The sequence below is a fragment of the Meleagris gallopavo genome, chromosome 1, assembly GCF_000146605.3.
Source record: "Meleagris gallopavo isolate NT-WF06-2002-E0010 breed Aviagen turkey brand Nicholas breeding stock chromosome 1, Turkey_5.1, whole genome shotgun sequence".
NCBI classification, from domain to species: Eukaryota; Metazoa; Chordata; class Aves; order Galliformes; family Phasianidae; genus Meleagris; species Meleagris gallopavo.
In genome coordinates this window covers 37,449,890-37,461,751 of record NC_015011.2, presented here as the reverse complement: position 1 = coordinate 37,461,751, position 11,862 = coordinate 37,449,890, and the positions used below count along the sequence as shown (strand labels likewise).

The 11,862-nt window shown below is 37.3% G+C and overlaps 1 protein-coding gene across 7 annotated transcripts in view; it reads left to right on the top strand.

The window, feature by feature from the left end:
* Positions 1-11,862, top strand: part of OSBPL8 (oxysterol binding protein like 8) — a 66,152-nt gene that overhangs the window by 36,456 nt on the left and 17,834 nt on the right. For all 7 annotated transcript variants that reach the window (XM_010708298.3, XM_010708292.3, XM_010708309.3 and 4 more), the window contains 4 exons: positions 1,632-1,702; positions 5,190-5,270; positions 6,160-6,261; positions 7,427-7,630. In XM_010708298.3, coding sequence (XP_010706600.1) covers positions 1,632-1,702; positions 5,190-5,270; positions 6,160-6,261; positions 7,427-7,630 — 458 coding nt within the window. The remainder of the gene's footprint in view (positions 1-1,631; positions 1,703-5,189; positions 5,271-6,159; positions 6,262-7,426; positions 7,631-11,862) is intronic.

The following is an 11,862-nucleotide window of genomic DNA, read 5'->3' as shown; positions in this document are numbered from 1 at the left end:
TTTTTTTTAACTGAACAAATCCCTTACAGATGTGTTAGGAGAATTACGTGAGGAAGGGTTTAATGAACTGTCTGCAGAAGGGCTTCTGTAAAGATGTGTGAAGCTTTATTTGGGTAGACAAAAAATGAATTGTATTGCAATGCATATTTTTTTTTAAATCTGATCTTCAAACTGAATCTCTACAAAAGGTAATAAAGTAGAAAACAAGAAGAAAAAAAATAGGGCTACTGAAACAAAGCAGGAATCTTGGATTCCTCGCAGAGCCTGAAAATTGTCCTAATGTCTTTAATAACTCAGAGAAACTTCCCAAGATGTTTATTTGTGATAGATGAATCAGTGCTGCCTTAAACTTCTGGGTTTAGTGTAAGTTGTGGAAAGGTGAAGATACTACTCTTGAAAAAATAAAGTCCCACATTAAACAAAAAACATGGCTGCAGAGAATTGATAAAAGTTCTTTTAAACCTTACAAAGCCTACACACACATTACATACACACATTGAAGAACCTGAAGTCACACTGTTTCTCTGATCAACGATGTCACGTCAGGGGCGTAAGTACCCATTTCTGTGGCTGAACACTGGGCTGAATTGTAGCAGGGGTTCAAAGTAGCAAATGTCTGTCCGTCCATCTGCCGTTTCTCTGTGGGTCTGGTGCCCTCTGGTGGGCCGGGCGGCAAGGCAATGTCATAGAACCATAGAATCACCAAGGTTGGAAAAGACCTCCAAGATCATCCAGTCCAGTCATCTACCCACCACCAATATTTGATCACTAAACCATGTCCCTCAGTACAGCATATAAACGTTTCCTGAACACGCTTTTTGGCATTGCTTTTCGCTGTTTTCTTTTTTCCTGATATTCACTTATGCCCTTATGTCTGGAGGGCATGTCAGTGATGGCATTATAACTAAAATAAATGCATTGAGGTATTTGTTTTATTGCCATTTATAACTGCTTGTGCTCAAACCAACTTCTTCAAAGAAAGCAAATCACTGAGATGTTGGCTCACTTTGCTCTTTGGATACTGTGAAAGTGTGGGATTCACATCATGCATCATTCAAGGAAGATAAATATAGAATTTTGGTGACTTAATATAAAGCCACGTAGTTGCATCTGTGCAATGTGAATTCCAAAATATGAATTCAAGGCAAATGTGGGCCATCTTTTCATGTACTTGTGAGAAATTGACTGGCAATCTTAACCCATGTTATCTGTTTGCTTTCAATTGTATGGATTTTAACCATTATTTCTGGCTAAAGAAATGAACAAACCAATCCCAGCTTTTCTTAGTGTTCTGCTGTGTTCATGCCTGCGTATGCAGATAGGGAAGGCTGAGGACATAAAAGGATGAAAATTTGCTAATCATGTTTTCAGTTGCTTAGATCTCTGAGTTGGGTGCAGCATCATCTAAATAGAGTGGACTGTTCTCCCTTCTTAGCAGGTATTAAATCAGACTATGCTGTGGTAACTGATTTTCAACTTACATGATGAACTAATATATATGAGCTGTTTGAAAATCTGGTTTGCTTGCACTTTTCAATGGTAAATACTATTTGCAGGTTTATTTCAAAGGCTAGCTTGTGTTAAAGTTAGTGCATTCAAATCATGTGCAACAATGCTGTCTTTTCTTTAAGGTTTTGACAAAGGGAAGGATGATGCCTCACAAAGCAAAGAGGATACAGCACATTCTATGTCCAAAAGCAAGGTAAGGAAAGCTGCCTCCGCCTGGCTTAAAAATGTCAGCGTGCAAAGGAGTTGAGTGCCTGCTTTAACAAATGTATTAGATTTTCATTCAAATTCATAATTGACCAGGTCAATTCATCGTATTATACTGATGGTAGAACCTTTTTTGTCTCTGTGAAAAAGGTTCATTCACTGATATGCAGTGAAAAATGGGAACGCACCGAGTTGGGAGACAGCAGTCACCAAAAATATAGCATATTGAGATGGCTGAAGTTTAAAGAGGAAGAGAACTTGAACTTCTTCAGCAATCAAAAAGACTGTTGCTGTGTAGTGATCCCATTTTCTTCTTCTTTTCAGAGTTTTGTTTTGTTCTAATCAAATTTATCTACATGAACACTTTGCAATAGCATCAACATTCAGAATAAAATGTTCTTTTCTGCTGGTCCTGATGTAGTATGAACCATTTGTGTAAAAAGTCATAGTAATGCAGAGAAAAATCTTCCTTATCTATTTATTCCTTTCTTAAATCCTTTTAAATCTGTGTATAACAGTTAGAGAAGCTTTACATTTTAAGACATCATATAGACTGTTCTGATGCTACTTTCTTTAAAAACTGTATTATTGTAACTCTTAGAGTGCCTGGCTTGTCAAAGCACTACATTTTCATCTAGTGGTCTATGTATATTTAGAATGTGGAATTCCAGAAAAATATTTTTAATTGAGTGTCTTACAAAACAGATGTCTTTTTCTCATCAAAACTGTGAAGAGCAGAAAGATGCCATTTTGTGGAGGAGAAAGTTCTGTATGGTTTGATTGCTGAATTGAGTAGCTATGTTAAATTGCTTTTCTTATGTAAGCATCACCACTAGCTAGATTTCAAATCTTTAAATGATCCCATTACATGGCTGTGTGGGGAGGGCAGAAGCCAGGAGCGCGGTGCTACCACAAACAGGCAGGGTGAGGAGAGTGAGGCTGGTAGTGTAGGCCAGGCTCAGTTTACAGCACCAATCTGTGGGGACAAGATAGATCCAAAGCCAATCTGGGGGCTGAAATGCATGGGTCAGCTGCTGTGTCTGTTAGGTGCACAAACTAGGCACAGCTGTAAGTTGGTTTGGGCTGGGACCAGGGGCTGGGAACCAAGCTCCCGTATGTCCATCTCCTGGGTGAGGTGGGGAAGAGGACTGCCTCTCACTGAGCTCTCCTCTCAGCATTCTGACCCAAGGTTCCCCGAGCTGCCCCAGGCACAGACAGCCTCGGCCAGAGGAGAGAGGTAGTGCCCTCCAGGCCTTCATAGAAGTTTTTCTGCAGTGTTTCATATGTCTGAGTCTTCAAGAGAAACATCAAACAGGTGCTGAACAAAATCAAACTGATGTAAAGGTTATGGTAACATCCCCTACTTAAATGGTGTGTTCAGAATTGCATTCTGAAAGAGCAGGTCAGTTTCTGTGATTGGTACAATCCCATGCTGTCACAGCTGAGCAACCCCTGGAGTCACTGTCTTCCACCTAATCTGAAGTCACAGAACTGTGTCTGTAAGATTTAACATATCCTGATCAGGGAGATGAAGGAAGCATACTTAATCATCTGACTTATTTCTGGTCAAAGTACTTTTTTAATGGTCTAGAAACCTCTAAATCTTTTTTGTCTTGGAAATAAGATAGCACTGTCTGTTTTAACCCAGATGAATTTCAGACTCTATTAATAATTTATTTTTGACTGACTAATTTGTTTTTTCTCTTCTACTTTTTTTTTAGAGTGGTTCTTTATTATTTCCAGAATCATAAGTCTTTTTATGCTTTACTGTTCCTTTTGTGATTTTCTGCTATTCAAGAGGAGACAGATACTCCTACTTCTCTTAATATATATAGTTCTTTATCCTTATTTTTGCAATGGAGCTTGTTAAGACCAGTAGTTCCTTTATACTCCACCAATAAGCTTCAGGCTAGCAGAAGATGGTTACTGGCTGTCCCAGCTATGGAGGTGAAGTAGCACTCCTTGTTTCTAACTAAAGAGATTTTTTCTTGTAAATTTTGATCCTATCCCCCCACGTGCAGATGAGAAGATCATTAGATTAAAAATATCCTTGTCACTGATCTGTCCATAATCTGTTGGATAGGCAAGTACGGACTTTCACTCAGTGTCATGTTAGTGAACTTTATAACTGAGAAAATGAGTTTTTGTAACCTGGGATATTTACTGGTTTAGGCTTTATATGTGTGGACTTTAGATTGCATTAGCTTTCTGCTAGTGAGCAACTGGAATATTTATGAATGTTTTACTTGCATTACTCCATTCTACCTTGCATAATGACTTCATTACCTCTTATGTGACAGTGATAAGCATTTTTCCTTTCTCTTGTTATTACGCTTAAAGTACCATCTTTTCTTTAACTTCTGGGCTGGAATTAAATTTCAAGATGCATGCTTATCTTATATTTTCGGTGTTAAGGACATAGCTTTAATATAAAATGAAGAGGTAACCTTCCTTCTTGCAAGATGTACATTGAAGTTAAGGACCATTTGCTTACTGCTGAAATGATTTTGATTTAAAATTACTTTTTGCCATTTGTTGCACATGTGTTTTTGACAATCCAGTTTATATTTACTTGCTCAAAGAAATACAACTATGTAATTTATCTGATATTTTTATACAGTGGGGTGCCCATACAGTGCGCTTGGGTTGAAATAGAAATGGTGTGTGATAACTCAGCATACTCTTTTTGTTTTACGAAAAGAGCTTTGTAACCCAGGGAGAATCTTTGGTCCTTCTAGTTCCCTTACAATTAGTAGGCAATAGATGCCAAGAAGTAAACTTTGAACCTCGCGGGAGGTGGGGGGAGTGACAGAAATCACGTGGTGCTGAGGCAGCATATTGTCCTGCCATGAATGAGGACTTGGGTTTTATAAACAAACCTGAGTTGTCTCCTGCCTATTGCCATGCTGAGCTTCTCTGAGATTATTTGCAGAGTAACGAGAGCGTGGCATTAGGGAGGAAGCAGAAGAACAAGTGCCAGCAGTGGTCAGTAGTACTCTGGTAACTTGCAGAGCATTGAATTCTAGGTTGAAGAGGCTCTGTTTTCCTTCATGGGTCATGGGGTAAGTGCCTGTATAGCAATGTATTTGGAGGAACTGTGAAGTTAGGAAGATGCTGAGATTCACATGTCAGATACAGGAATGACTCTTGAGTTTAAATACCAGGATTCTGCTGAAGTAATGCCTACCTAGTCAAGACTGTGATATGTGAAGCAACAGGATACATAGCCTAAATATTTACTGTATTTACTTCAACTTCTGGAGGAATCTCAGACTTGTTCCCCACAAAAGCCTTATGAAGAAAAGACTCCATAGGTGATGAACGTTACTGTTACAAGCCTTGTTTTACTAAGTGGGATAAATAGTAGAAAAAAGGAGTGGGGAGTTTGGAAACATAGCTGTACACTTCAAACATTGAAACATAATATGGCCTCATATCTATTATCATGTATTTATTCTATGTTTTGTTAATTTCAGTCTGAATCCAAGCTTTTCAATGGTTCTGAGAAAGACATCTCTTTATCTTCAAGCAAACTTACCAAAAAGGAATCTCTCAAGGTGAATTACTGTCTAAAAACTTCTCATGGACTATAAACATGCACAAATTTTAATCACATTCTTCCGATGAGAAGAGAAATGCCAATCAGTGAGGAGACTTCTGTAGAATATCCATGTTCTGTGAGAATTAATGTTGCTGGTTCTCTTGGGTTTTCAAGTCTTACTGTACTGTTATGAAGTATGGGCTTTTATAATGTAGTCTTTGTGAATACATAAGATTATTGGATAACTGAGAAGCTTATAGGATAATTCAACTTGGCAAGGACCTCAGGACATACACCTGTGATGAAAAGACAAAGTGAAATAACAAAGCTATGGTTTGCATGCTTTACCAATGTTCTTTTATTTACTGACTTTTTACCTCTCCATTGTAACAAGACTAAACTTCCTCTGTTCGTTAAATACCACATCAGGGGAAACAAAACATTATTTGCCAGTAAAAGAAAAATACGTATTATGTTGAATTTTTGCTGGGAGGGGAAGTGAGAGATGGATAAAAATTGATCACATAAAGTGCCAATAAAAATCTGAATCTAGCCCTAAGTTTGGGTTTGTACCATACGCCTGCAAAGGAAGAGTATTTTTGTTTGTTTTGGTTCACTCCATCTCATCTCACTCCATGATTCTAAGAGGAGTTTCACAGTTCTCAGTATCAAAAATAAATTGTAGAAGAGTGTAAAGTTGTTATGTTGGTAGCAGCTTTTGAAACAGTATGTAATGGTTGTATAGACTTTGGATTCAAATACTGTTTTAAAACTGCTTATCTCCATCTTTCTTGTAAATTGAATTCAGCAGGTTTTACCTCAGTTTGTACTAGTAGGTGGCTTTTTGTGCTGTGATTACTTGCTTTTGCCTGTGGCATTATAAATATTTTTATTATTATTTACAGGTTCAAAAGAAAAATTACAGAGAAGAAAAGAAGAGAGCTACGAAAGAATTGCTCAGCACAATCACAGACCCATCAGTTATTGTTATGGCTGACTGGCTGAAGGTCAGAATCTAAATGTGAAATCTAAGTTTTAGCAGCTGCCAACTGCTTTCTGACCAGAATAAAAAAGGCTCAGCAACTGAAGTTGCTGTTAATGTTTTTCTACAAACAGCAGATACTAATTGTGACTTTGTGCTCGCTTCCTAGGGGAATAATGGAGGAACCTAGCTCCCACTTATTGCACTCACCATAGTCACATGCATCTTGTGTGTGCAGCTGTTAGTTTCACATGAGTTGGCTTTATTATTCCAATCTTGTCCTGTTTATTTTGCACTTTGAATTGAAGCTCTGTTATGTTTGTTACTAACTGTGAAAGTAGTTTAGTCATATTAGGTATATATTTATTTGTGTTTCTTTCTGGCTATTTTCCTTTCCTCTCCTAAGGATTAACTGTCCACTAATACTTGTAGAGAAAGTGAGAAGTGAATTTATTAAAGATGGCAGTCAGCATCATAATGCCTTGAACGTGTAACATACTACTTGGAAACCCTGTTTTTATATTTAGCTCCAAACAGTAGCTTGTCTAGGAGAAGTTCCTCAGTGTTTTGCAAAATCAATGTAAACAGGTTAAAACATTGCTTACAAGTTGTTTTAGCATTTAGTCCTACAGACAGAAGAACCTAAATCCAGAGTTGATTAAATGACACAAGCAGTTTAATCAGATGTGCAGAATTCAGGGACTCGAAAGGGTCTTATATAGCACATATGGGTTGAAATTAACAGCTCCTTGTGAGAGATTTTATCTAAGAAGTTCAGATCTAATGTAAATAATTTATTTTGTGAATATCCTATTTTTCTTACTGGATGTCTGTCCTGTTTCCAGAACTATGTTTCCAAAGATTATCCTGCCTACATACTAGTGATAAAATGTGTTCCAAATAAAACAATTCATGAGGTTTCAGATGACTATCCACATTTCACATATCTTGATGTGTGTATATTCTTCTGTAAAATAAGTACTTGTCAAGACAGAGTAAAAGAATGAACACTTAAATTATGCCTTTTTACTATATTTGATAAACATGGATGAACTTGAATAGACTTAGTGGGTTTTTTTTTATTCCAATAAAACAAAAATAAACATGTCTAATTTTGATTTCTGTTTTGTTGAAGGGGATGATTTTTGTACCGAGTTTATGGAATGTAACTGTAACTGTTTGTCTTCTAGATTCGGGGTACCTTGAAAAGCTGGACCAAACTGTGGTGTGTACTGAAACCAGGAGTGTTGCTTGTTTACAAAACACCCAAGAATGGCCAGTGGGTGGGAACAGTGCTCCTGAATGCTTGTGAACTCATTGAGAGACCTTCTAAAAAAGATGGCTTTTGTTTCAAACTTTTTCATCCTTTGGAGCAGTCCATATGGGCTATAAAGGTTAGTAGTAGCATGTGTGGTTCTTAAGGATGACCAGTGTTAGCCAACTATGAGTTAAGACAGCCATAGCAGAAAGTTGAACAGTGTTGTCTGTTATAACTTTCAATGATTTGTTTATTCTGAATGTAAAACGTAATGTAGTTTTCTTCATTGCAAAAAAATATTTGCTTTTTTCTGCTGTATATACTAAAATAACTTACGATGTGCAGAAGTATGCCAGGAAGAGGATAATGCCATCACTGGTGGTTATGTAAGTGGAAGGAATGAGTATATAATATTGTATTCTACATCAGTCTAATCTAGGAAATTAAGGAGGAAATTGATTGAGAAAGATGAAGGTATTCAGATGCATTATAAACATTTCTTGGCTTCCAGCTCTATATTCATGTAATGTCAGCCTAGTTCAATTTGCTTGTGATAGTAGAAATTCAAATAGCTTCCTCATACAATAGTAGCACATATTGCTAATTGTACTCTTTGGATTTGGCTGAAATTTTACAAAGGTCAATGTTTCTCTTCAATTCTGATGGCTACTTGCTTTGTCATACATGGCATAATATTGTTAGTGTCAATAACCATGGTGTGCTCTGCACAGCAAAGGGTTATTTCAGGTTTTTGTAATTTTTATTTTAATGTTCACTATTACTCATTGTTTACTAAACTAACTACTGTAGTCCTTGTTCTGTGTTTACACATGGAGAGCGGGCGTGGAAGCACAGCACACGTGAACGTGTTTAGCTCCCAAATTACTTTAGATGAAATTGTGATATAATGTCAGAATCCTTGTCATTAATTAATTGTGTTCTCTGCAACATCTCAATACAAGTACTAATCATGAGATTGTATTGTACGAGACTTACGTTAATACCTGTGAGTGCTGTCACATCTGGAGAATATGCTGCAATGTTTTTGTTTCTTCCTTATCTCAGAGTTGGTCAGCTAGCATTATCCTTGATATCTGTGCTGTTTTTGCTGAATAACTGTCATTATTGGTATTATCTGAATCTACTAAACTTAGATCAAATCATTTGTCGTACCTTTTGAATGATTTTATTTCAGTATTGCTTAGGAGGACTTTTCACTAATTAATTGTGATCTCACATTAGCAGAACACAAACGTCATATTCTTTTTCAAAAACAACAGAGTTTGGTGTTAATGTGGTTTAATTATGAACTTGTATGTGTACATTGCAAACTGGTGGCCTGTCTGCAGAAGATCACAAATCAATCTTATATTTCTTTATTGTTTGGCAATTAGAAATGGATTTGTTTGTTTTTTTAACTAGATATTTAGAATTTAGAGGACATGCCCCTCCAGATTTTTACTTTTTTAAGGTAGGTCATATTTTGAACCTGAACAAGTTGATATTGTCCATTTTAAATGTGCTGAGAGCTGGAGTGGCGTTTGTTCATTTTGGTATGGCTATTTGCAATTGAGAATTACTGGACTTAATTAGATGAGAGGCCTTGAAGTTTGAAACTATTTTCTGCCTTCTGTTCCTAGTCGATTATAACTTTCTAGTAATCAATTTATTACTGTAAGGTAAATTTTCATGAACATAAATAGCAATTGACTGATTTACAGAGTAGATAATCCAGAACAAGGTTGAAGTCTAAGACAAAATGAGTTGTGTTTGCCATCAGTGTAGGAAGATGACATTGCAAGAAATATTTACAAAGAGATAAATACTGCAGGACATTTTCTTGCTTGAACGCACCTTCTGTAGTGTGTCCTTCTGGCAGCCTGTAAATTCTCATCGACAGTAGTTTGCAGTCAGTCACTTACTATGCTCCCTTAAGCCTATTGTTGTGGTCTGTGATGTTCCTTCTGCACTTTAAGGTACTTGATGCACTGACCCTTCTTTCTTCCTCAGGTGCCCAATCCTAATGCCAGCTGAGTTTTTTAAGATGTTAACTAGAGAAGTTAGCACAAATAACTTTCCATGAAGAGATTTAGTGAAGTGTGACTGCCTAATTTTGTTGTTTTCTATGAATATTTGTGGCACTTGAGTTTAGTTGGCATGAATATTCTGTTGAAAGTGAACTTCAAAGTTTTCTAATCTAGTGGAATTTTTTAATTTGCCCATTACCTCATGTTCCAGTAGTTGTGCAATCAGTTTAAATGCAGTTGTCTAACAAGTGAAAACTAACTAACATCTGTCTTGGACACTAATACACTGAAAATTGATTTTGAAGTCATAATGGCTGATAACAATGAAAAATGTCAAGTGCTTTTGGAACAATAATCAATTAAAAATGCACAAGCAAATATTTCAAAATAAATCAACCTACTTAAATGTTCAATCTAATGATTAACTCTCTGTTAGTCAGTACATTGTGTAGCTACCCATGGAAGTATAGCTTTCTCATACACACTAAAATGCAAACCTTCATTTCTTTATTACATCTGTTTGGTACAAAGTGATGCATCCTGTATGCCCGCAGCATAACCTTAAAGTTCTCATGGGAGAAGTGCTGCCCTTTGTATCCTGTAATCTGGCAATTTTGAGGACTTGGAATAGTGGAGGCACTTGCTCAGTACACATGTGCCCATGGAGCCACAGCACAGTACCATCCCCCTTGTGCAGTGCCCAGTGATCTCTCCCAGCCCTTCTCTCCCCAGAGGTGCAGTGAACTCTCCCTTGCATCCCCCAGTGTCCCAGACCCTTAGCGACCCACCCTCAAAATCAGGAGTGCTCTGCATAATGTCTCTCACAGGTCTTGTTAGCTCCAATCTTCACGTGTCACCTCACCAAACACCTTGCATAGATGAGCCTCTCCTGTCACTGGAGGAGACTGTAACATAGAATCTTAATTTTAACACCCAAGTGACTTCTACTCTGTATCTATTCAGAAGTTTCTGAACATTGTTTACCAGCACCAACTCATGTGTATGGGTATCTAAGCACCACCAAGACTCCTTGTTACCTGCCTCTCACCCTCAGAAATGTTCTGGCTGTTTCATATGCTTGCTTCTGAAATATCTGCCATTATCTGCTTTTGCTCAAAACTTCTGCTGGCTTTCAAATTCCCTCTTCCAAGCCTTATACTGGTTTTCATTAGGCTTCTATGGGGAAATCAGTCAAGACCAAACTGTGATAACTCATGAATTAGGCAGGCTTAACCCAGCTTTTAACAAGCTTCAAGTGTGTTTAATACAGCCCTCTTTGCCTATCAGTTACTTTAATGTTCCCATGGGTAAATCTTTTTGAAGGGACATTAAAATGTTTGCTTAGTTTTTTATTCCAAAGCAAAGATTGGCAGAAATGGAAGGGTCTTTGGGATTTGTTTTAAATTCCAAATGTGAAAAAAACTTCATAATGAAAGTTAAACTTTGGCATTTAATGTCCTGTATGGTTTTTTTGGTTTAACTCAATTCTTGGTGTCCTGCTGATTCTCTTTGTAGAAGGACTTAAGCATCTGAATGTCTTTTATGGACTTAGCTATCATTGGTTTTTTGTTGTTTTTTGTTTTGTTTTGTTTTTCCTAAGCACCAAGTCTACAGGTAGGCACTAAATACAGTTAGGCACCAAAATTTTTTGAGGGGATTGACTGACTGTTGGGTGATAGAGAGGTTGAAAGGAGAAGGAGGGAGCCAAGAAGAATGAGTTCCTATTGCAAGCCCTAGGGTTCAAGTGGGAACAGTTACCTCAATTTTGTTTAAATATTGATCGACTCATGTTTTCTGAAGACAGCAGATGCCATGCAGTTCTGGAGTGTAGGATGCAGTTGAGATAACAAACATGTTCTTGTGTAAAAGAAGCATGAAGTGGATCACTCAGGAGAGCCTCCTGCTCTCTCCAGTGGTTTAGCTTGCTCTTCTGTCTTTTTGGGGTTTCTGAACCATAGCATCTTCTTAAGAATTGAGAGGAATCTACTCACATCAAGAGAGGATGAGGACCAGAGGGGAAGGGTTAGTTGTTTACAGATGTAGATTCTTCTGATAGACAGCTTTTGTTGTAAATCAACCCTCTTAAAATACCCCCCACACATACATTTTGTTTCAAACTTACCTGTTTATCTGAAACGCAGAGTTGAAGAGAAATAACTCATCCCTTCTGATTTCTCTATGCCCATCTGCAATCCCTTAAAAAGTGAGAGTGACTCCTCTTGTAGCATTTATTTTTGATGCTTTTGTCTTTTTGCTTTCAGTGGCATCAGCAGAGCATTTCTAAGCTACTATACCAAGTCTAATTTAAAAGCAAACAAAAAAAAAAAATCCCTAAAACCAA